The sequence below is a fragment of the Hibiscus syriacus genome, unplaced genomic scaffold (genome assembly GCF_006381635.1).
Source record: "Hibiscus syriacus cultivar Baekdansim isolate YM2019G1 unplaced genomic scaffold, ASM638163v2 tig00110785_pilon, whole genome shotgun sequence".
Classification (NCBI taxonomy): domain Eukaryota; kingdom Viridiplantae; phylum Streptophyta; class Magnoliopsida; order Malvales; family Malvaceae; genus Hibiscus; species Hibiscus syriacus.
In genome coordinates, this window is record NW_024062862.1 from 795,610 (window position 1) to 822,594 (window position 26,985).

The window sequence follows — 26,985 nt, forward strand, 5'->3', positions numbered from 1 at the left end:
CAATTATTTAAATACAATTAAAATTTACATGAATATCAAAAAATTATATCAATTATAGACAATAATTTTAAACAAAATCAAAGTTTTCCTATGATATTCTCAAATTTCAGAATAAATTGTAGTGTTAATAAAGATTTAATCACCACACGCTGCCAAATCACAATAAGTAAACGGCCATGATCTGGTGCTTGCATTTCATCGTGTATGTTCACATTAAATTAATTGGAAAAACCCAAATCACCATTTGCTCCCTTCCGTTATATTCAGTTAACCATTTATTCGCCAGAAGCGAAACCCTCTCATTCTCTCTTCTGTCATGCGTTTCTTAGGAAGTTAATTCTTTGAACTCGTTGTTCGCTTGTTCCTTTTTCTTTTATCCTGTACATCTTTTATCTGAAGAGAGAAAGCAGAAGGGAGAGGAAATGGCTTCGGGATTCACCGGCGGTGGCCCGGATTTTTATGGTGGATTAACCGGCAGATCTGTGGGTAACACTGGCAGCATGAACAACAACCAAGCGACTGCACCGTACCGGACACAGGTCCCCGGAATGTTCGTGTACCCAACGTCTCAGATCGTGAAACGAGCGGCGCCTGGCCTCATTGGGAAGCGAACACTAGCGGAGTTTCAAACGCAAAAACTCCTAAACAATCATCCTGCCCACCTTTATCTCCGTTCAGTTAAGCCCAGAACTTACCAGCACACTTCTCCAATTTCTCCCTTCTCTCCCAACGATTTTTCGACCAACTTGTCATCGCCGGATGTCTCGGGTAACTTCTGGTCTCCTTCTTTCATGTCGCAGCGATACGGGTTGCCGCAAATTCCACTCGGTATCAACTCCGACGGCTTCACAATTCAGGCCCTTAACCCCGGTTTACCAGGCGACCCGTACATGAATCCGGTTTCGACGCGGGTCGCACAGCCGCAAGACCCAGAGAAGAAAATGATGAACCAACTTCAAGAGCTAGAGAAACAGCTGTTAGACGACGAAAACGATGAAGGGGACGCTGTTTCGGTTATTACCAATACCAACAGCGAGTGGTCCGAAACTATACAGAAATTGATTGGTTCCGGAAACCCTAACAACCCGATTTCCCCGTCGCCTACTTCTTCAACCACTTCATCGTCTTCCTCCACGTCATTGATTGCTTATCCAGCTTCGACTAGTTCAAAGCAGACAATAATCGATTGCGCGACAGCTATTTCCGAGGCTAAAAGTGACGCCATTAACGAGATCCTGACCCAATTAACGCAGGCTGCTAACTCCAAAGGGAACTCAGAGCAGAGGTTGATGGAGTGCATGTTGATAGCTCTTAAATCGAGGGTTAACTCAGTTGAAAACCCACCACCGGTGGCAGAGTTGTTTAGCAGGGAACACGCCGCCGCGACTCAGATGCTTTATGACCTGTCTCCTTGTTTTAAGCTTGGGTTCTTGGCTGCTAATCTGGCTATCCTCGATGCTACTTTAGAGGAACCAAGCTGTAATAAATTTCATGTAATTGATTTTGATATTGGGCAAGGAGGGCAGTACATGAATCTTCTCTACGCGCTTTCTGAGCGTGGGAGTGGTAAGCCTTCAAAGGTAAAGATTACTGCCATCACAGATAATGGTGGGGATGAAAGGTTGGACACAGTTGGCGATAAGTTGAGTCAAATCGCAGAAAGATTTGGAGTTTGTTTGAAATTCAATATGGTGTCAAGTCTTAAACTCAGCGATCTGAGTCGTGAGTCGCTGGGTATTGAACAAGACGAGCCATTGGCAGTTAATTTCGCATTCAAACTTTATCGGATGCCTGACGAGAGCGTCTCGTTGATAACCCAAGAGATGAGCTCTTACGTCGAGTGAAAGGATTGGCGCCGTGCGTGGTGACATTAGTCGAGCAAGAAATGAACACGAATACGGCGCCGTTCGTATCGCGCGTGGGTGAAGCGTGCGGATATTACGGGGCGTTGTTCGACTCGGTTGAGTCGACCGTCTCGAGGGATAACCCGGAACGAGCGAAGATGGAGGAAGGGCTATTACGCAAAATAGCCAACTCGGTTACTTGTGAGGGGAGGGATCGCGTAGAAAGATGTGAGGTTTTTGGCAAGTGGCGGGCCCGGATGAGCATGGCGGGGTTCGAGTTAAAGCCACTGAGTCAAACCATTGCAGAGACGATGCGTGCTAAACTCAATTCAGGTAAGCGAGTCAACCCTGGATTCACCGTTAAAGAAGAAAACGGAGGGGTTAGCTTTGGGTGGCTGGGCCGACTCTCACCGTCGCATCTGCTTGGCATTAACTTGTCTAATAATAAAATTAATTGCTATTATATTTTTCACGTTTTCCTTGGAAGAAAATGAATATGAGAAAGTAGGAGTGTTTGGATCGGAGGAAAATTCTGCGCTAACATTTTCTTGAATGTGTTTTAATTTTCATTTGTGTGTGAAATCAAGTGTTCCGTATAATGCTGACTTGTGGGTATATCATGATTTGTACTTTTGCTCTCACATTACATTACCAAAATTCCAGGAATTTATTTTCTTTATTATTATTATTATGCATTTTTATTGTTAGTTAAATTCTGGCTAAACTCACGATATAATGTTTTGGAAATAAATAATTCAAGAAATAACGTTCTCCCAAGATTAATTGATGAAGTAGGGTGAATTGCACAGTTGGCCGTAGGTCGCCATGCCTTCCGGGCGACCTACGACGTGGCTTCCGACGAGGGTCGTTTGCATGGCACATGCACGTCCCCAACAGGTCGCCATGCATTCCCCAACACCCCTACAAGGTCGCCATGCACTCCCAACGACCTACAAGGTCGCCATGCACTCCAGCGACCTTGTAGGTCGCCAAGCAATCCCGACGACCAAGCTTCACGTGCCCCTCTGCTCCCGTGCTCCTCTCCTGCTCGTGAAATCACCTGCTTCATGCAGCAATGCATGTATGTGAAGCTGTGAATTATTGGTTCAATTATTGAACCATTGCAGCGTGAAATCAGCTGCTGCCATGCAAACGTATTATTGGTGAAATAATTGAGGTAGCCGGTGACATTATTGGTGAAATAATTGGTGCAAACAATTATATATGGGGTGTGCATTATGGTGAGAACATAAAAGAAAGAAAGGAGAAGAGATTGTAGCAGAAGAAAGGGAGAAGAAATTGCAGCCGAGAAAGAAAGAAAGGGAGAAATGAAAGGAAGAAGAAGAAAGGGAGATAAGGCTCTTGTGAGGTATTTTTTTTATTTAAATTAGTTTATTATTATAAATGTTTAGTTTGTTAGTTTAGGGTTTATGATAAAAAATTAGTTAATTAGTTTGTTAATTTAGGGTTATATGATTGTTAGTTTAAGTTATATTATACATAAATAAAAAATTATTTAATTAGTATGTTTGATAGTTATATAGTTAAAAAATAATTAATTAGTTTGTTTTGTTAATCGTTAGTTATATAAAAAATTTATTTAATTAGTTTGTGGTAGTTAAATAGTTAAGTTATATTTGTTTGTTGAATTTATATTATATAAAAAATTAGTTAGTAAGTTTATTAGTAGTATATTATAATGAAAAAATAGTTTATTAGTTTTAGTTATATAAAAGAATATTTTATTAGTTGTTTAAGGGTTTAGCGTTTACGTTTAACTTATATTTTAAAAAGTTTAGTTTGTTAGTTTATTAGTTTATTAGTTTATTATATTAAAGTTTAGTGTTGTAAATTAGTTATTAGTTTATATTAGATTATATTAAATGATTTTTTAAATATTGTTGTTTAATTGTTTTTGCAGATTCATCCAATGGCTGACCAAATTCCACTGTTGAGGCTTGACAATGAACATATTTCAAGTCATTTGGGAATAACGGTGAATAAAATATTTGTTTAATGAATTATAATTAATAAATATTTGAATATTATTTTATGATTGTGATAAATTTTTTGAAATATTTAATTGCAGGAGGACGAGCAGCGAGTCCTTCGTCTTCGGCTACATAAAGTGCACAAGCCACACAGATTGATAGAAGAAAACTTGTAGGAGGCTGGATTTTGGAATGTAACATTTGTGCGAGATTACAAGTTAGTCCCAGGTTTGATCAGTGCCTTGATTGAGCGTTGGAGATCAGAAACGCACACGTTTCATTTGCCGTGTGGCGAATGTACGATAACTCTGGAGGATGTGGCATTGCAACTCGGGGTCCAAACAAATGGGATGCCAGTGGTAATGTCACATGAGTTTAATAATGTGGCACAACTTTGTAGCTTGTTTCTTGGGAAAACGCCCGTACCAACAGAGTGTAAAGGGTGGCGTGTGAGGTTGTCATGGTTGAAGAATGAATTTCAGCTTCAATCAAATAGTACGGAGCACGAAATTATATATGCAACACGAGCATATATATTACAGTTGATTGGGGGTATTTTAATGCCGGATAAATCCAGTAGTTATGTTCACACTCAATATCTTCTTTTTTTAAGAAATTTTGAGAATACTAGGCAATATAGCTGGGGATCGACGATATTGGCGTTCTTGTATCGTGAGATGTGCAAGGCGTCATTAGTCGTGAATGATAATAATACAACAGAAATCGGTGGATGTATGTTGCTACTACAGTCATGGGCTTGGCATAGACTTTCGTTTCTGACACCGATTAGTCGGACTGCGGTTGACTTTCCGCTTGCGGGAAGGTAATATGAATTCTCTATTTTAATTTAAAATATTAATTATAAAATAAAAATGATCATATTTTTGTTTTGATTTATATACAGATGGAGGCATAAAATTGAAGGCACGGGTTGGTGCACAACAACATTAAAGAGTTCAGGCTGAAGATCGACATTAAGGCAAAAAAGGAGGTATGTATAATCTGTTATTTTTAATTATTATTTAAATTAACTATATTATTTGATTTAAATAAATTTTATTGTTTTTGTAATTTTACAGTTTAATTGGAGACCATACATGAATGAAGAAATACTTGCGTTGATACCGCACGATATTTTAGATGGGTTTCAATATTGGTGTCCTGTTACACCATTGATCAATTTTGCGTTTGTTGAGATCTAATTTGGGGATAGAGTGTTGAGGCAATTCCACTTCCACCAACCTATTCTGCGGAGTCCATGGGATCATGACCTCCTCCAAATCTTAGATGGTCGTCGTAAGGTGAATTGGGTTGAGACGCATGACCAGCTGCACAGAATTGATGGTCGTCGTGAAGAAAATGTTAATTGGGTTGAGAAGCATGCAACCTACATTAATGCTTGGAGTAATAGGGCTTCATTCATGCCCAACTCTTAACGACATTCAAGACGACGACTTTAATTTTGAGACTTCGGCTTACCTTGCTTATTTTTTGGATAATGGAAAGCCATTCTTGACAACAATTGCAGAGAGGAGACAATTTTTGAGGTTTAAGAAAAGATTTGGTAAAGCTGAATACTCTCTACCAAGTGGGAGTGGGAGTTCATCTCAACAACCTGAAGCGGAAATGACCGATGTGGATAATAGCGCACCACAACCGTTCGGTGATGCATACATACCAGAGTTTGTGCAGCTTGATGCATCCATCTACTCTCCCATGTTTTCGTCGACGTATGACTTTGAACACATGTCAGTTCAAATGCCCCCAACGAATGAGGAGGATGAGTACCATACTCCTGAGCAACCGCAACGGCCACAACGCATCAGACGTCCGGCCCCAACATTATCATTTAATAACACCCCGACATCGGCAACAATTGTAAACTAGTTTGTTATTTGTTACAAATTTAATATTTACATTAGACTAGTTTTTTCAAACCTTAACAAATTCGACATATTTATAATGATTTTTAGTATCAAATCATTATTATAATTTCATTACTAGTTATGTAACGAAAATATGGTTAATTGAACCAAACATTGTTCATTGTTTAAGTCGTAAATCATTACTATCAAATCATTACTAAATCATTAATATCAAATCATTAAATATTAATAATAAATTATTATTACTAATTATTACTAATCATTACTATCAAATCATTAAAAATTAATAATAATTTCATTATTACTAATCATTACTAAATCATTAATATCAAATCATTAAATATTAATAATAATTTCATTATTACTAATCATTACTAATCATTACTATCAATCATTAAAATTTAATAATAATTTCATTATTACTAATCATTACTATCAAATCATTAAAAATTAATAATAATTTCATTATTACTAATCATTATTAAATCATTACTATCAAATCATTAAAAATTAATAATAATTTCATTATTACTAATCATTACTATCAAATCATTAAAAATTAATAATAATTTCATTATTACTAATTATTATTAAATCATTAATATCAAATCATTAAATATTAATAATAATTTCATTATTACTAATCATTACTAAATTATTACTATCAAATCATTAAAAAATAATAATTTCATTATTACTAATCATTACTTTCAAATCATTAAAATTAATAATAATTTCATTATTACTAATAATTACTATCAAATCATTAAAAATTAATAATAATTTCATTATTACTAATCATTACTAAATCATTACTATCAAATCATTAAATATTAATAATAATTTCATTATTACTAATCATTACTATCAAATCATTAAAAATTGATAATAATTTCATTATTACTAATTATTACTATCAAATCATTAAAAATTAATAATAATTTCGTTAAATAAAGAATTTGAGAGCATTATCTCGTTGAATTTGCCGTTAAATTCTAGTTGTTTGAATATTACGTATTGGAATTTGATTGGAACTCTCTTGTAAACCACATAGTTTCTTGCAATGTAATTCTGGTTACCTAACTTTTCTATTAAAAAAATCAAATTATTATTATTAAATTATGATGATGAATATATGAACTGTATATTATTACTTCTAATAAAATGATTAATTTAAACTCTTTATTTCAAGTTTTCGAGATATTAAAACATAGATCGAATCGTTAATATTTTTCAGTATCAAGTGAAAGTAACATAATTTTTGCAATTAAAAATGTATTCCTAACTAAAAAAAATCATAAGAATATAAAAGTTACGGATGCATTAACGAGATAATCTTGGATGTTCCTCCTTAACAAAGAAACTATGATTAATTTTAGTTATGTTTGAGAAAAATATTATTTTTTATATTGATTTGATATATATTGAAGACACTAGTTTTTATTTCATTTGTTTTATTTATTATTATTATTATTTTGTTTTATTATTATATTAAATTATTATTAAATAATTAATTAATTTTAATACATTGCAGGCCCAAAACCCGGAGCCCAATTACAAATAAACCCAACCAGTTTAAAACAGACCGGAGCCCAACCCGACCAGGCCCAGCAGAACCCTTCTAGGGTTTCCATCATCTCAGCCATCCTTTGTCTCCAGCCGCCCCACGTCGACGTTCCAGCTGCCGCCGCCCTCAAAGAAGCCTCCAGAAGCGCCATCGAGTCATCCACGTTGCTACCCTATGGTGAGTCACCACCATAGTTTGGTGACTCACCGAGGGCCATTCCATTACCCGGTCCGATGAACGTCTCGACGAGGCTATAAAGCCTCGGTTCACCTGCAAACAAAGAGAACAACGACGACAGCAACCCAAGAGAAAAAAAAAGTAAAAAAAAAAGAGATCCAACAGCCATAGAGAAGAAGAAAAAAAGCAATCCAGCAACCACAAATCACCAAAATAGCAAGAAAAAGAGAGAAGAGAAACTTACCGAGGGAACAACGGTCATCAGAGTCTCCTTGCGCCGTCGGAAAGCCAAAGGTCGAAGGTAAAAAAATTAGATCTACGCATTTCAGTAGTATTTTAGGTTAAAAAACTCCGGATTTAGCTTTAGGGGAAACCAAGCTTTAATTTGGGGTGGGTTTTGTAATTTCCGGCCACCGGATGTGGTGGTCGGCGACGGATTTGGCGGTGGCTGACCGGAGATCGTTTCCCTCTGGTGAGGGAAATTAAGAGAGAAGGGAGAGAGCTCTTCTTCTCTCATTTTTGAGAGAGAAGAAGAAGAAATGAGGATGCTGGCCCTTCGGGCCAGCCGTTTGGGGAAATATATATCCCTTCCCGAACGACGTCGTTTTGGGAAGGGGTATATGCGTAATTTATACGTATGGAAAAACCCTTTCCGCATCCATCTTAGTTTTGTAACATTCCATTTTAGTCACTGAAATCATTTCCTATATGTCGTGATTTAGTCCTTTAATTTTATTTTCTTATAATTTAGTCCTGACCGAATATTTATATAAATAATTAAGGTAAAATATGTATTTAGTCCTTACTCTTTCAATAATATTTATTTTAATCCTGACTAGTAATTTAGGTGCATATTATAATTAATACCTTAAACTTTATTAAAATTTATTTTAGTCCCGTATTAATTTTTTAGGGTTAAACTACATTTTTAATGTATATAATACATAATATTTATAACTATGGCCATTAATTGTTTATATTCTATAATTTAATAATTAAATATAATTTTGACCATAAGTTTTATATATTTTGTGATTTAATTCTATAATTGTAATTTCTTTTATATTTTAGTTATTTATCATTTTTTATTATTACTTAATCATATATATATATATATTATTTTTCAAAATCTTATTTATAAATTTAATATAGAATACTTTTTATTATAAGCATGTTTTAATTTAAAGAAAATGGACTGTCTTAAAGCACCTAGAAGTCCGTTTTCTGATTTTTTTACACTATAAAATATATATTAATGTTTTATTAATATTTATTTAATATCGAAGAAAAGAGCTGTTTTAAGGCACCTAGAAGTCATTTTCTGATATTTCTTAATAAATAAATATCTTATTTATAAATTAATAGATTTTATTAAAGATACTAATAAATTTGAAATAATAAGATTATAAATTAAATATATCTTTGAAATTTTAAATTTCCAATAATAGAGATAATTTATAATTAATAAAGTACCAATTGTGGGCGTTATAGGGGTGCTAATCCTTCCCTAAACGTAATCGACCACGAATCCTGTTTTACTAAAATTTTTGGATATACGCAGATCAATTTTATCTTTTAAATTTTGTTTTATTCAAAACTATTTTAAAAGATTGTTTTTTCAGGTATTTGACCTACCTAATCCCAAAAGGTCAATGGCGACTCCCAAAATATTTATTTTAAATCAAAATCATTTTTATCCACATTAATTTTCTCCGTCAAGTAAAAATTCGTGCCCGGACGAAAACCGGTTACGACAGCTTGGCGACTCCGCTGGGGAACGATCAAGCTTTAAAATTAATTATAAATTGTCTCTATTAATTAGAAATTAAAAATTCATATATTTAATTTTTAATTTTTATTATTATTTAATTTCATTTTTTAAATTTTTATATATACTTATCATTTTCATAATATTTATATTATTTTATTTTTCAAGTATTAAATTTCATTATTTATTGTCTGTTAGAGGTTTGAACATTTCTCCTCACACACAACACTTACATTGCATAAACATAATCTCTATAACTGAGATTTGTCCCTTTTAAGTGGGAGTGAAAGCGACGTCTTCGTGAGAATTTATTCTCCGTGTCAGACCTAGAAAGTAATTTTTGGGGTTCATATGCTCTATGTATTCGTGAGAATTTATTCTCCGTGTCAGGCATAGAGAAATGTCCCCTCGAATTGAACTCGATCCGCTTAAGTCTGTAATGGATTAGGATTGAGGGTTGGCAGCCTAAGGGGCATCAACGAGGACAATTCGGGTACCTTTACTCCTAGAACTGAAACCCTGCATATAATAAACCCTTAGAAATTCTCCCGATCTAAGACAGTACTGAACCTCTGTTCGTAGGTATACACAAAAGAGAAATAAGCTTTAACTTTTAATTTCTTTTCTTTTCTTTTTTCCTAAATAAATGCATGCGAACTAGAAATCATGCAATTAGGTTAATTTTTCCAAACAAAGCATGGAACTAGAAAGCATGAGGTTAGGATTTATACCTTGATAGATATAATTTTTTTTTCTTTTTTCTTCATTAATTGGTACTAACCAATTTCTTTTTTCATTTCTCATTTTTTTCATACATATTGTTTGCTATAAACTTGTTTATATTGATTTCTTTTGTTTGCATTGCACGATCATGGCATAATCAAAAGGTGTTGACTTGAAAGACCGTTCATCAAATTGGAAAGAAATCGTAAATGGACATAAAGTTTTATGATCAAACAAAATATGATGTGGCCAATGAAAGACATCCTGAAGAAACTCCGAGGATCGAGGGAAGTTCTGTACATAGAGAACCGGTTATATTAATACCAAAAGTATTACACAAAGATCCTATCAGATTGATACCAAAAGCAGTCTATGGTAAGAGCATCATTTAGGGCATTCAGAGTAGTGGAGGTTTTTATGAAGCTCAAGCATGTTATTTGAAGGACTTGAACGACCAAAACAAGAAATTGAGCACAGAAATGAAAACCATGCATGAAGATTTTCAGAAGATCAGTCAAACCTTTCAAAATGCTGGCCTAGGAAGTACCCTAGAAGAGTGGATAACAGGGGTCACCAAGCTGAAAAAGAACTGCAACTTATATGAAGATCTTGTTCAAGAACTTCTTGGACAGAAAGGTTCTCTTACAAGGGAAAATAAGCAACTCCAAGAATTGATACAGAAGATGAAAGAGAATGTCATGGAAGAAGCTGCAGTCCAGACAAGCAATATGACCCATAAGCTGATAGACCAACCTGATTTTACGAGGAATTAAAGCAGACTGATAATTCACTATTGAGCATGAATGGAAATTAACTTGGCTTTAGAGAAGTTAGGACTGAAAGATGTCCCCTATATGTAAAAGTTTTGTTTGATGCACGGAAACTTTTGTGTTAAATGAAATCTGTTCTAAAATGATCACTCTTGAGTAACACATTTTCATACATGCATTTACATTTTGCATCTGTACATTTTTACGTTTGTATTTACATTTACATTTTTAAACTTACATCATGCATTAAAACATATTTAATTAAATAATAATGTTTATTTATTTTCAATATCAAAGAAAAGGGCAGCCTTAATATAACTGGATGTCCTATTCTGGTATTTTAAATAATTTACATTTACATTTTTACATTTGCATATTTACATTTGGAATCTTTGCATTTGTACTTTTATGTTTTCTTTTGTATTGCACAATTTGCTTTTTTATTTACATTCACATATTTACATTTGCATTTACATTTAGCATTTTTGTCATTTTTACGTTTATATTTATATTTTCATTTTTGCATTTGCATATTTGCATAATTACATTTTATTTCAAACTATTCTACATGCATTTAATCATGACAACGTGGAATAATTCGTGGAGAATTCCATGACAAAATCAAAGTGGAGTTAACTTGGTCTTCCTAAAGAAGAATAATAGCCATGAATGAGATTTTAGCAAGGGTTGATAGAATCGAGAAACTACAAGAGCAATTTATCGAGACACAACAAAAGATGACTGATCAAGTGAAAAAAATTCCAGAATGATTCAAAGGAACAATTGACCAAATTGATGGACCTGATGAATATTGTAATCCATGGAGAGAAACCCTTAGAGGATTCTGTTGTGAAAGATTTGAATCGGATTATGAATGATGTAGCTGATACAATGGAAACAAATGACCAAGACTTTGTCGGGGAATGTGGAAATTCTATAAATCTCCAAAAAACGGGTATGACCCCAGATAATGCGACAAAGATCAAGTTGAAGAGAAGCATGGAAGAAATTTCAGTACCATTGAAGAAATCTAAACAAAGCAAACAGTCACAAGGTCTTCAAGAAAGCAGAGTAAACAATTGTAATGTGACAGTGATATCAGGGGAAATTCTACCCAAGGTTCCTTCAGTTTCATGCAACAAGTTATATCTTGAGTTACTCAAAGCCCAGATTATTACTCCCTGTCGAGCTAAGCCTTTGTTTCTTCCATACCCGAGTTGTTATAATGAGAAACTCTCTTGTGATTATCACGCTGGAGCCCAAGGACACTCCATTGAAAAGTGCAGTCGCTTCAAACAACGAGTTCAAGACCTCTTGGTTCAGGGAATCATAGAATTGGATGACCAGTCTGTTTTGGTCAAACAATCGAGAATTAAACATCAAAATGGAGTTGGTAGTATCAAAACAAGTAAAGTACATGCCGCAGAAAATGAAGAAAACAAAGTACTTGAGCCAAAGATAAAACGTTCAATTCTCAATACTTCTCTGATTATAAATGATAAAAAAGTAAAAGGAGAGGTAATTCGAGATCTGGCCCACAGGTTTAAGAATGAATGGGAAAGATGAAACTCTGAAGAAACCTCAAACGTATGTATCAAATTTTCTGAAGACCAGTGAAAAGAGTCTGGATACAAAGAGTCTGGTGAATATTACTCCAATTACAGCCACAATATGTGTTCAGAATCAGGACAAGGCTGTCATCCTTAGTAAAAGTTGTTCTGAATCCAAAAATGAGCTCAATTACCAGCCAGAGAAGAAAAAGATGATGATGGAGACTGCTCAGAATAAAGTAAAGAGTTATGTATCTGAAGGCTTACCCAAAGAAGTTGACACAAAAGATAATCAAGAAATGGGGGCAAATGAGGAAAATCTTGGGCCAATTACACACCCAACATTATTGGAATGATGGGGTAGGCTAAATAAACAAGTGGAAGTTGTTATCTACCACTGTAGTACTTTTCTATTTTCAGCATCCTGTTTAAACTTGTTTTTTGTTCCTTTCTCCGCCTTTTGTGCAATAAATAATTTTATGTTGCTTATTAAGGTTATGAGCATTCAGTCAATTTTGCAATCTTGCAGTTCTTTGAATATCAACTGGATTAAAAAGCTCTTCATGATTAGAGTTATAATCTTTGACAGAATATCAGGATTGAAAACCAGAAAAACAAGGACCATTGACCTTACCTCAGAAGAAATACACCCAAACACTATCCTATTACAAATATGAGATAGCCTACTCCTATTGAAAGAAATTAAAAAAAGGCTTGGTATTTATATATAGGAGCGTACAACATGAACATGGGGAATCGTTGATGTATTACATTACAAAACTGATTAGAATATTTTTCTATTAATGACATTCGATGATGAGCATAATTTTTACAAATAGATAAATCTAGTTTAAGTCAGTTGCTTGGGAATTGAACTCTAACGAAGAGATTTTCTGACTTCTACCAAAACTCCTAGACTATAACATGTTCTTCTTAACAAGCTTAAGAAATTGGATTTGGATACCCATGTTATATTATTATATACAATAAAGCTTGAATTGTCCCACTAGAGCAAATGGTTAATCGCCCCGGCTTTATGGATAATATTAAGCTAACCTATTATACTATTATATGCAATAAAATCCCTCTAGAGCAATTGGTTAATCGCCCCGGCATTATGGATAAGTTTTAATTAATCTGATAAAGGTGATTATATTATTATATACAATAAAGCTGAATTCAGCTAGCCAAAATGGCAAATGTGTTAACAAATGGACTAAGGGAGTTACGAAACACCTGTTATAGTCAACTTCACACAACCACTCAGAAATTTCATTTTTAGACTGATATTTTCTCACTATTTTGATTAGATGAGTCTAAATGAAAAATTTCAGAGAATTGAAATGGAAGGATTTTAGAAGGTCTAGTAATTGGCAATCCTAGTTGCGTCATTTTGTACGTATCTGGTTAAAATACCAAATCCTCAAAGTGAGGCATGTGACAAAGTTCACAAAGAGCAATAGATAAGTGACATCTTAAATAGATGTAACCATAGAAAATAGGAAAGCCATCCTGAAACCAAACCAAATCTTGATACTTATCAAAGAACTATAATTCTCAAACATTAAAGAATTGTTGATTCTTTTGATATTCTTTGAATTCATGCTTATGCTTTGATTTTATTGTGAACCTGTGATAGGTAACATTTTACAAAATTATGTCATTCTTCGATAAAGAAAGGAGGAAAAACATTTTTCAAACAAGACAGTCTCAAATGAGGAAGGTCCTTAAAGCAGATTGTTGCCTATTCTACATCTATTGTAGAAAGAATAAGTCAGAGCAGAATGATGAAGCATTCTTGAAATCAAGTGGTCTGAAAAGCCAGAAAGTCTGGAGAATTGAACTTGTAACGCTCTCCTATGACATCATTAGCAATCCATCAAGAAAGATTATCACTTATCTAATACTGAAGGCGATAAGCATCACCAGATAAATTATTTTCCCCAGCCATCAATCCATGTCTCTAGCAGATTCTCCAATCACAGAGTCATAAGTCCCATTAAGTGTATTATGGGAATGAACAAGTCACCATTTGCACTCTGGTTATACTGTGATATTGGTTCAAGTCTTGATGCATCATTGTTGCCTCTTCCATGCCGATTATTTTCCTTGTCATGATTATATGTGTTTTCCTTTAGAAGATTGTTGAACTTGAAATTAAGGACTTATGGCACAAAATAAGATATTGGAACAAATTCTACACTTATAGACCTTTCATATGGGGTGACATTGGTTACAAGATTCCAAAAGTAAAGATAATCAGTTTTACCGTCAATTAAACTTTTCCATGGTTCAGTAAGAGTATGATATATCTTGGAGTAGCAGAAGAGACAGTTGTTGTAGCAGTCATTGCAAGTAAATGCACCAACAGAAATCTTCTAGTTTACCCCGATGATGTTTATTTCTTCCAGTAAGGTTGTTACAGTGGATGCCACCGACAACCAGGTCAAATCCACCAAATCTACTCATCAATTGCTCTAACCGATCACCATTCAGTTCTTGCGCATCTATTTTAAAGGTATGTCAAGACAGTAGAAGGAAACCCTTGCATCTCTGATTCCAGAGAAAAGAGATAGGACATTGATACCACCGAGGAACATATCTCTAACAGATTCTCCTCCTCGTGTAGGGTTTAGACGGAAACCTAGAAGCATTCCACCTCATCAGGTTCAAGTGGAGCAACTCTATTCCTTCCAACCTATACCAGATTCCATTTTCGATACTTATCAAGAACATATATCTGGACACTTGAAGGAAAGTAATCATTTTGTTATCAATGGAAAAGCATCATGTATGGTACGTGGAAGAAGTGGAATAAGAGGAGATATGTTCTCAATTGGCAGATTATGAATGTAGCCCCTTTTCTAGCAGCACAAAAATACTTTGAATCTACAAATTTTGGCTCTACATCATATAAGTACCGAGACATTTCAGTCCAAACACCAACTGGAGCAAGTTCCACATTCTCGTAGTAGAAATAAGGAGGCCCAATAGCATCTTCTGGAAGTGTTCTTTGAGTTATTGATCTAGTTTGGTAAGAACCCCAAAACCAATCATCAAATTTGAAAGATGAACATGATCATCTTCATTAAGAAGCTTCCTCTGCTTCTTTCTTTTCAAAAAAATCATAACCCGAGTTTTGCCTTTTCTTGTAATTGGGATCATTATATAATGGCTTCCTATCTTATCCTGAATGAAGTGCATCAGCAGCCTTAGCCATTTGAGCAACACATATAAAATATGTCAATTCTACAATTGATGAATCTGGACCACATCTCTCCATGGTTATTGAAGCCTCAGCCTCTGAGTACCCTATTTTCATCAAGAATAATAGTTTATTCTCCTCATCAGAATCAGAATTCAGAATTTCCTTGATATCAGAAGAACTATCAATATCTGTGAAATCATCTTGAAAGATTACTTCATAATCAGATGAGTAGTTATCAGAATCAACATGTTGCATGAAAAAGTTTATTCCAGAAATAGTCTTCACTGAAAACAAGGTTCACTATGTTAGCCTGGAATGAATTACCAAGCGATTTATACCACTCTTTCCGACTAAGATCCCTCCAGATCCAAAAATGGGCACCTCATTCAGAAAAAGCACATATCTCAGACGTTTCTGTCAGAATGATTGATTACTTCTTAAGTTTGTGACAACGTGAAGAGAATTTCTCCGTTTACTTTACAACACTGCTGTTTAGTGACACCAGAATAAGATTACTCAAGATAAATAGATTTGGGGTATGAATAAATCCACATGTACCCATAACAGTGCATTGTCAAAATTGGACCCCGTGGGGATCATGATATTGGAATCAAACAAATATTGAAAGTAAGCCTTACAGTTTAGAAGGTTGGGGGCATTTTGAATGCCAAATTCAGATAGATCCATACGGGACATCTTGAAAGACCATTTCATCCAGAAATAGAATGTAAATGTTGGGACATTTCAAACGCCACTTTAGACAGATCTATGTGGGGCATTTTGAAGGATCAAATTAACAAGAAGCAAATGTTGGGGCATGCTGAAAGCCTTTTCAATCAGAATGGAGAATGTTGACGCATTTTGAATATTTGTATCAGCCAATGTTGGGGCATGCTGAAGGCCCACATCATCTTGTGTCAAGATCATTTGACATGAGCAAATATTTCCAATAAGACAGAAAGGAATAAGAATGAAAATGGTGAAACAGTGACAGTGGAGCTGACTATACATTATTGTTTCGTTCATCAGACAGTTACATCAGGATCATATTGTTGAACAAATATCTACTCAGCAAGAATAATTTCAAATACTCAATCTTCTTAAATCATGTTTCACACGACAACATGTTCTTGTTAAGCTACATCACGTTTGCATGAATAAGGATGGTCCCTAGGCAAACCATTTGATCCAGGGTTCAGTTTCTCAAAATCTCGACTTTGAATTTTGTATTTTGTGTATCGGTAATGATTGGAAATATTTCTTTGAGATTCCTGACAGTTAGTTTCAATCATGTTGTTGAGATCACGAAGCTATTTTTCACATCAGTGTTTGTTTACTTGATGATATTGAACAAATAAAGAGGCTCAGCTTATGTTATTCTTATTCCCGTTGTCACCGGGGTTATCATTACCAGCCAGGGTGAACTGAATTTTCATCTATTTGGTTTATCCTGTGTGTTTCATCCCCAACAGCAAGAATTCCATAAACCTTCTTCTGTATATGGATCCTATAGCTGAAGTGTTTCTACTTTCTACAATGCTCATTTCGGAAGAAAACGTGATCGATATCACACTTACCCTTGCCTGAGACAATATCAAGATCAATTGGTATCTTTTATTCAATTCATCACTAGCATATCTCGCGAATTTGATCAACTTTTTGGTCACACCAGCATTCATTTGTATTCCTATTAAGTTTTGTTCCCAAGTGGTCTTGTGCCGTTATACGAAAGTTTTGAGCGCTACGAAAGAGCCTCCCTGACTAGAAATCTGTGCATAAGTCACATGAAATGATGAATGTGTTGTCAAATAGCATATGTGCAGAAGCCACATGAAGGATGAATGTGTTGTCAAATGTTTTACTAGCATCTGAGCATAAACCACATGAGATGATGAATGTATTGACAAATGTTTAACGAACCAGTCATTCTGATGTTGAACCAATATTGTGATCAGATGGTTTTCATTTATTGGTCCAAGATGAAGTTTGTCTTCTTCAACCTCAAGGTTAGAAGTGAGATATGATGAAGATTTCTTTCCACAAAGGGAAGCTGAAAGTTTTAACAACAAGAAACTAGTAGAGCCAACTAAAGTTGAATGACAGGTTATTGTTAAACAACTTGACATGATATGGTTCAAGTTGCCTTGTTCGAGATCTAATTAGATGTGGAGACGTGAAAGGAATTAGGATAAATCCTCATTGTGATGTGTTTCAAGAGTTAAAACAGAACAGACTCTACTCTCCCAATTAATCATTGCTGAGTCAGGCATATCTACATCTACCATCTTCAAAGATGATAGATTCTCTTTTCAAAGATAAAAGCTTTTTTGGATTTTTACACAAATCCAAGCAAAGAAAGTTGGTTTTATCCAAGATAAAATGGGGCATCAAAGTCATAGTTCTGACTACGGCAAGAGTTCCATAAATGAAACATTTCTTCTGAGACTTTCATGAAGCAAAGAAAACACGAGGATATAAGTTGATCAAATGGTTCTTCAGAAATACAAGCTTGATAGCATAGGTTGCTACACTGATATCCAAAGGTAACCCTAACAATAAATGATGAAGTGAAGGAAGACCGAGTTCACTACTTTGAAATCAAATAAAGATAAACTTAACATTCATGCATCATATTTAGGCATTTGCAAAAATAGGTGCATTTTCATTCATTTTATCCATGTTGAATTTTGACAGGAATTTCAAAGATTTTAGCAAAGATTCAAATCCATCACAATGGATCAACATTTCCAGAAAGAGTTCATAATGAGAATAACTCATCTGAAGAATGAAGAAAAAGTTCATAATGAGAAGAGCTTGTTCAACCTTTTGCTCAAATCCATCACTTGATGGATCAGCTTTTCCAGCGAAAGTTCATAATGAGAAGAACTCATCTGAAGAAGGAAGAAGAAGTTCATAATGAGAAGAGCTTGATCAACCTTTTGCTCAAATCCATCACTTGATGGATCAACTTTTCCAGAGAAAGTTCATAATGAGAAGAACTCATCTGAAGAAGGAAGAAGAAGTTCATAATGAGAAGAGATTGTTCAACCTTTTGCTCAAATCCATCACTTGATGGATCAACTTTTCCAGAGAAAGTTCATAATGAGACTAACTCATCTGAAGAAGGAAGAAGAAGTTCATAATGAGAAGAGCTTGTTCGACCTTTTGCATGACTCTATCACAGAAGGAGATAGATCAACATCAACTTTTCCAGAGAAAATTCATAATGAGAAGAACTTATCTGAAGAGGAAGAAGAAGTTCATAATGAGAAGAGCTTGTTCAACCTTTACATGACTCTATCATAAAAAGAGATAGATCAGCATCAATTTGTCTAGAGAAGTTTATAATGAGAAGAACTTATCTGAAGAGGAATAAGAAGTTCATAATGAGAAGAGCTTGTTCAACCTTTTGCATAACTCTATCACAAAAGGAGATAAACCAGCATCAACATTTTCAGAAGTGTTCATAATGAGAAGAACTCATCTGAAGAATAAGGAGCAGAACTTATTCAAACTTTACATGATTATATCACAGAAGAGATAAATTGTCATCCTTGGTGCAAAAGTTCATAATAAGAAGAACTAATCCTAAAGAAGAACTTGTTCAACATTTCCATCATAATCAAATGAAGTCAAATGAAAAAACTTATAGTCTTTTCGTCTTTGCCCTATTCTCGTTAGCACAAGAATGAACAAAGAGGGGCAGTTGAAGACACTAGTTTTTATTTCATTTGTTTTATTTATTATTGTTATTTTGTTTTATTATTATATTATATTATTATTAAATAATTAATTAATTTTAATATATTGCAGGCCTAAAACCCGGAGCCTAATTACAAATAAACCCAACCCAGTTTAAAAACAGACCGGAGCCCAACCCGACCAGGCCCAGCAAAACCCTTCTAGGGTTTCCATCATCTCAGCCAGCCACCAACGATCTCAACCGTTGGATCTGGTAAAATCCAACGGTCCAAAGCTCTCCAACAAGAAACCCTAGGGTTATGATACCCTAGGGACCACGCGCCGCCGCCTTTGTCTCCAGCCGCCCCACGTCGACGTTCCAGCTGCCGCCGCCCTCAAAGAAGCCTCCAGAAGCGCCACCGAGCCATCCACGTTGCTACCCTATGGTGAGTCACCACCATAGTTCGGTGACTCACCGAGGGCCATTCCATTACCCGGTCCGATGAACGTCTCGACGAGGCTATAAAGCCTCGGTTCACCTGTAAACAAAGAGAACAACGACGACAACAACCCAAGAGAAAAACAGAAAGTAAAAAAAAGTGAGATCCAACAGCCACAGAGAAGAATAAAAAAAGCAATCCAGCAACCACAAATCACCAAAACATCAAGGAAAAGAGAAGAGAAACTTACCGAGGGAACAACGGTCATCAGAACCTCCTTGCGCCGTCGGAAAGCCAAAGATCGAAGGTAAAAAAATTAGATCTACGCATTTCAGTAGTATTTTAGGCTAAAAAAACTCGATTTAGCTTTAGGGGAAACCAAGCTTTAATTTGGGGTGGGTTTTGTAATTTTCGGCCACCGGATGTGGTGGCCGGACGCCGATTTGGCGGTGGTCGACCAGAGATCGTTTCCCTCCGGTGAGGGAAATTAAGAGAGAAGGGAGAGAGCTCTTCTTCTCTCATTTTTGAGAGAGAAGAAGAAGAAAGAAATGAGGATGCTGGCCTTCGGGCCAGCCGTTTGGGGAAATATATATCCCTTCCCGAACGACGTCGTTTTGGGAAGGGTATATGCATAATTTACACGTATGGACAAACCTTTTCTGCAGCCACCTTAGTTTTGTAACATTCATTTTAGTCACTGAAATCATTTCCTATATGTCGTGATTTAGTCCTTTAATTTTATTTTCTTATAATTTAGTCCTGACCGAAATATTTATATAAATAATTAAGGTAAAATATGTATTTAGTCCTTACTCTTTCAATAATATTTATTTTACTAGTAATTTAGGTGCATATTATAATTAATCCCTTAAACTTTTTAAAATTTATTTTAGTCCCGTATTAATCTTTTAGGGTTAAATTACATTTTTAATGTATATACTACATAATATTTATAACTATGGCCATTAATTGTTTATATTCTATAATTTAATAATTAAATATAATTTTGACCATAAGTTTTATATATTTTGTGATTTAATTCTATAATTGTAATTCTTTTATATTTTAGTTATTTATCATTTTTTATTATTACTTAATCATATATATATATATATTATTTATTCAAAATCTTATTTATAAATTTAATATAGAATACTTTTTATTATAAGCATGTTTTAATTTAAAGAAAAGGGCTATCTTAAAGCACCTAGAAGTCCGTTTTATGATTTTTTTACTCTATAATATATATATATTAATTTTTTATTAATTTTTATTTAATATCGAAGAAAAGAGCTGTCTTAAGGCACCTAGAAGTCCTTTTCTGATATTTCTTAATAAATAAATATCTTATTTATAAATTAATAGATTTTATTAAAGATACTAATAAATTTGAAATAATAAGATTATAAATTAAATATATCTTTGAAATTTTAAATTTCCAATAATAGAGACAATTTATAATTAATAAAGTACCAATTGTGGGCGTTATAGGGGTGCTAATCCTTCCCTAAACGTAATCGACCACGAATCCTGTTTTACTAAAAATTTTGGTTATACGCATATCAATTTTATCTTTTAAATTATGTTTTATTCAAAACTATTTTAAAAGATTGTTTTTTTTCAGGTATTTGACCTACCTAACCCCAAAAGGTCAATGGCGACTCCCAAATATTTATTTTAAATCAAAATCATTTTTATCTACATTAATTTTCTCCGTCAAGTAAAAATTTGTGCCGGACGAAAACCGGTTACGACGCGTATAATTAATACCTTTACCTACTCTAATAATAAAAAGGAATGATGGAAACAAGCTTTAGTACGAAGGAATAATAACTTTCCATTTACTCGTCTCCCTATTTATGAAGATAAAGAAGAATTCTATTTATTTCTGGGTGGAGAGTTGCATGTCTTTAATGATATGGAATTAGATTTTTTTTTAAACTACTGAGAAACCAAAAAAAACAATAAATTCTCTGCCTATCCAATTTAATTTCATTAAATTTGTTTCATATATAATCTTATTTCCAACGTACATAATATATTAAAAATACGGAAATTTTAATATTTTAGAGCTTGTATTTTTTTTTGTGAATTTGTAATGACAAGAGTAGGGGTGATTAATGGGTTGAGTAACTCGTGAGTTATTCGAAATTGATTCGATCAAAATTAGATCAATGTTCGATTCAGGTTGATTCGACTCGTAATTGAGTTTGATTCGAGACCTTAATAAGTTAAGTCGAGTAAAGTCCAACTGGACGTGATAAGTTCGCGAACAGTTCATTAATTTTTTTTATGTTTTAGTAATTATCTTAAAACTTTATTACATTCAAAATAAGAAAGTCTAAATAATAATTACTAATTCACTAATAGATAATAAGAAAGATAATAAATTATTCATTAATAATTACTACTAATTTACTAATCTATAATTTACTAATTTACTAGTTTGGTATATACGTAGATTGTTACTTCGGAGAGTTTAGACTTTGGAATTACTTCATACAATCTTTTGATATATTTTTAGTTAAATTTATTAATTTATGTTTATATTAAGATCTATATAGTATTAGTATAATTTACCTGTAGTTAAAAAATAAGGTAAAAAATTTGGTGAGCTTAATGAGCAACAGTCGAATCAAGCAACAAAATTTTTTAACAAGCACTACCCAACTTACAATCGATTTGTTCGTTAAGCACCTACAAATAAGAGATATTCAATTTCTTAAGTAGAGAATCATATTTTTAAATTATAATATAATGATTAAAATAGGGTAAAGTACGCAAACAATCTTCAAACTATAGGGTGATGCTTTGTTGAGTCCTCTAACTACTAAAAGTTACAAAATGGTCTCTCGACTACAAGATGTTGCTTTGTTGAGTCATCCAACTATTAAAAGTTACAAAATTTTCACTCAACTATTCATATGTTCTAAACTCATTTCCCATTAAAAAACAATGACAGTCGTCCGAGCTAGAGATTAACATATAGACTACGATATGATAAAATTATAATTTAATAATGTCTACTAGCAACGTCGTTGCTTTCAAGCACTGGTTCGACGATATAATCTTTCAAGCACTGGCTCGACAACATAATGTAAACATAAAGTAGATCGATAGAATACAACCGAAACAGTTATGTTAGCAAATTTTATCATATCACACTCAACATGTTAATGTTCAGCTCAGACGGCCAACTTTTCAACGGAAAATGACAAGTTTGGAACATATGAATAGTTGAGTGACCATTTTATAATTTTTAATACTTGGAGGGCTCAACAAAGTAACATCCTATAGTAGAATGATCATTTTGTAACTTTTAACAGTCGGAGACTAACAAAGTAGTGCCCTATAATCAATTGATCATTTGTATACTTTACTCAATAAAATAATTAAATTAATTTTATAATAAATCTATGTAAATTCAATTCTAAATTATAAATCAACCGGTCGTATTAAAAAAACACACACAATCAAAATGGACCATCGTCACTGTTTTTATTTGTATCGATGTATTAAACTCCATTAACACTTTTAAAAGTGCCTAAGAATTGACATTTGGAAAAAGTGATGTCAATTGGTAAGTGACCGGTTCTAATACGAAACAAATATCTCGATCTCTTCGTTTTGTCCTGCGCCTTATCCATGGCTCCTCCAACTCCAAGACTAGTGGTGCCAATTGACTTGAAGAAGAAGCCATGGGAACAACCTCTACCTCTTCACAATCGTTGGCACCCGGAAATACCTCCGGTCACCCATGTTAAGGCCGGTGAGCCCATTAGAGTTGAAATGGTGGACTGGACCGGAGGTGCCATTAAAGATGATGATTCTGCAACCGATGTCAAATTTATAGACCTATCCACTGTAAGTAAACAATCATGTATGATCTTAATTTTTTTGTCCCATAAATCATCTTTGAACTAGAGGGTTATATTCGACATATAACATCTCCAAAGGACATATTTATGATACACAGATTCATTATCTGAGTGGGCCTATAAGAGTTGAAGACAAGGATGGCATAGCAGCCATGCCGGGTGATCTTCTTGCAGTGGAAATATGTAATTTGGGTCCTTTACCGGGTGATGAATGGGGTTATACAGCGACGTTTGACAGGGAAAATGGTGGTGGGTTTTTGACAGACCATTTTCCATGTGCAACTAAAGCTATTTGGTATTTTGAAGGAATATATGCTTACTCTCCTCATATACCGGGTGAAGTTTCGATCCATTCCCACTAGTCATAAGCTTTTCAAACACTTTCCTCCATTTCTATTGTCATCTAAAAATTGCAGGGGTGAGATTTCCGGGTTTGACTCATCCCGGGATAATCGGAACGGCGCCGTCGATGGAACTTCTGAATATATGGAATGACAGAGAAAGAGAAGTAGAAGAGAATGGCCATAAGTCCCTAAAACTATGTGAAGTTTTGCATACACGACCATTGGCAAATCTTCCATCCACCAAAGGCTGCCATTTAGGGAAGGTAGTTTACATCAGTTTCCTTGATGATAACATGTAATTTCCAACCAGAGACTGATAATACAATGACATGTAATCTAAAAATGGACATTAATTTGCAGATAAAAAAGGGGACTTCCGAATGGGAAAAGGTCGCTAACGAGGCGGCGAGGACTATTCCAGGAAGAGAGAATGGTGGAAATTGTGACATCAAAAACCTCAGTAGAGGTTCAAAAATATATCTTCCTGTTTTTGTTGAAGGAGCTAACCTCAGCACAGGTGACATGCATTTTTCTCAAGGTGACGGTGAAGTCTCATTTTGTGGAGCAATTGAGATGAGTGGTTTTCTCGAGCTTAAGTGAGTTATTTAGCTCCATCTCCAATAATTTAGACTAAAATTAGCAATAATTCCCTGGCTGTTGCATGTATTCGGTTGTTTTAGTAATTGGCGTGTGGTTTAATAGGTGCGAAATCATAAGAGGTGGAATGAAAGAGTACCTCACGCCAATGGGACCAACCCTTCTTCATGTAAATCCTATATTTGAGATCGGACCGGTCGAACCGAGATTCTCCGAATGGTTGGTGTTCGAGGGAATAAGTGTGGATGAGAGTGGAAGGCAACATTTCCTTGACGCAAGTGTTGCATACAAGCGTGCGGTACTCAATGCAATTGACTACCTCTCGAAGTTTGGATACTCGAAAGAACAGGTAAGTTCCATCGATATTGAGCCTCTCTTCAAACAAATCACCTATGGTTAAGCCATTACTGATCCATAAGAAACCACGGTGATCATCAGATTTACCTTCTGCTATCCTGCTGCCCTTGCGAAGGACGGATCTCTGGGATCGTAGATTCACCAAATGCCGTTGCAACTCTTGCAATTCCTACTGCTATCTTCGACCAGGTATCGTTCACCAGAAAATTAACACATAGCATCATCATTCTTGATTTTTCAGGCTTCGTAAACTTGACTTGCATGATATAAAGTTTTAAAGTGACAATGTGCAGGACATTCGTCCGAAAGCAGGAAAGGTGCCAGTCGGGCCTCGGCTAGTGAGAAAACCCGATGTGTTAAGATGTAGTTACGATGGAAATCTTCCCACAACGAAGAATCCAGCTGCCTTGATGTAACTTTAAGCCTACGGAACTAAGAGCAAGAAAGTGTAATGTAGGGGTTTTACATTATCTATGCCTAGTGGGGCTTTATGCACATGGAGACAACTATGGATGAACAACAGTGATGTAAAGGATAAACTCCAACTTCTGGCTTAGCTGAAAACAATGTTTTAAACACGGACAAAATCATAGCCTTAATAGCATCAACTATAAATCCCATGAACATGATATAAATTTTAATGTCAAATTACTTTATTGAAGATGATTTTAGAGATTATTGTTGTGATATATGCGAGACAGAGGAATCCAGAACATAATGTTTATTCTTGCGAAGAATGCACCTTTATTGCACATATTAATTGCGTTGTTGACGAGGTAAGACGCTTAAATTAATTATTTCTATCATTTTAAATTCAGATTAAAGTATGAAAATTAATTGATTTTTGTCACTCTTTTGTTTGGTTTGAGCATACAATAGAGATGTTTATGGATCAACCACGAATAAAAGAGAAATCTTATAAAAGTTTGGAACCAGAAAGCCTGGACAATGGAAAGGTCTTAAATCGAACAGATGAAGACTACAGGTGAAATCATGTTTATGGATTCGTCTCTTCATAAGCTACAGGTGAAGAATTCTGTTCATGTGTTGGAGATTTAACGGTAGAGGGACCCAAATCGAACAAATCGATAACGTAAGGAACCAAAATTATTATTTTTAAACTGATAACCAAAATCAGACAAATAAAAAAACATAAGGGACCAATCGTATAGTTTACCCAATGAAAACCTATGACATTCAGCAGTTCATCTTTCAGTTTAAATTAGTTTAAAATTTAAGAGCTTTGAGATCAGGTTGAACTTAATCAATATGAGTCAATCCTCGTTCATGCTTCGTTGAGTTGGACAATTTGTTACCATTAACCTATGAATTCCGGTTTGGATTGATTCGAGAACAAATCTCGATATTGCGGAATCGGGTTTGGATTGATTTGGATCATAAATCCAAATACAACCTTGAAAAAAGTATTAGTAATATCCATCGGAATGAAGGTCTACTCAGTTGTTTCACTAGTGCTGGTCAGCTAGCTTTTTGCTTCTTTATGCTATCCCTCTCTTCGTCCAAGTCCTTCAAGTTGGCTTTAATGGCAGTGATTTTGGTGATGCGACTCATCTGCCCCGAGACACCACTAGCAGTGCCAATTTTAATCGATTCGCCTCAAACTGTTAGATATATGAACTGCAAAATTACACGTTAGTACTGACTGGAAATATAAACAGTAATTAAAAGGAATAATTTCGTAAACCGTGTCGTGGTAAAAATCACTGCCTTAGAAACGAATTCGCCCCGATGTGTGTAATCGTTGTAGTAGGCGGACCGTCCCCCGAGGTTAACACGGTCGCTCCAAATTCCGTACACCCGAAACCATAGTGGACTGTTGGTGGTATTACTCTTCTGATTGAAAAACACTCAGAGAGAACTCACAGAGAGAACTGTAGAAAACACTTTTGTAAGTGAATTGTGAATGTTTGAGAGTGAGTTGAGAAGCTGAATATAGCCCTCTATTTATAGGCTAGAAATAGGGTTAAAATCGTCCATAAAATTTCAGGATTAAATCTCTTCTTTTGTAACACTGAAACGTCTAGATGAATCTGACTAAAAAATAGTCCAGGTTCATTGCATCATTGTTCAGCTGTTATAACTCCTGAAATTATATCATGTAACCATGAAAATAAATCAAATAACTCCTGTAACTCCTGATATTAACAGCTTGTCTCCTCTGTACAAAGCTAGAAATCAGTCCA

At 34.6% G+C, this 26,985-nt stretch overlaps 1 protein-coding gene and 1 pseudogene across 1 annotated transcript; both read left to right on the forward strand.

Annotated features, from left to right (window-relative positions):
* The first annotated feature begins 271 nt into the window (after positions 1 to 271).
* LOC120140484 lies at positions 272 to 2,536 on the forward strand (annotated as a pseudogene).
* Positions 2,537 to 23,186: 20,650 nt separating this feature from the next.
* On the forward strand, positions 23,187 to 25,365 carry LOC120140540 (formamidase-like). Its single transcript, XM_039155508.1, has 7 exons — positions 23,187 to 23,469; positions 23,582 to 23,819; positions 23,900 to 24,090; positions 24,188 to 24,423; positions 24,530 to 24,773; positions 24,863 to 24,970; positions 25,075 to 25,365. The coding sequence occupies exons 1-7, from the start codon at positions 23,251 to 23,253 to the stop codon at positions 25,195 to 25,197; spliced, it is 1,359 nt and encodes a 452-aa protein (XP_039011439.1). The 5' UTR covers positions 23,187 to 23,250; the 3' UTR covers positions 25,198 to 25,365.
* Positions 25,366 to 26,985: the final 1,620 nt, after the last annotated feature.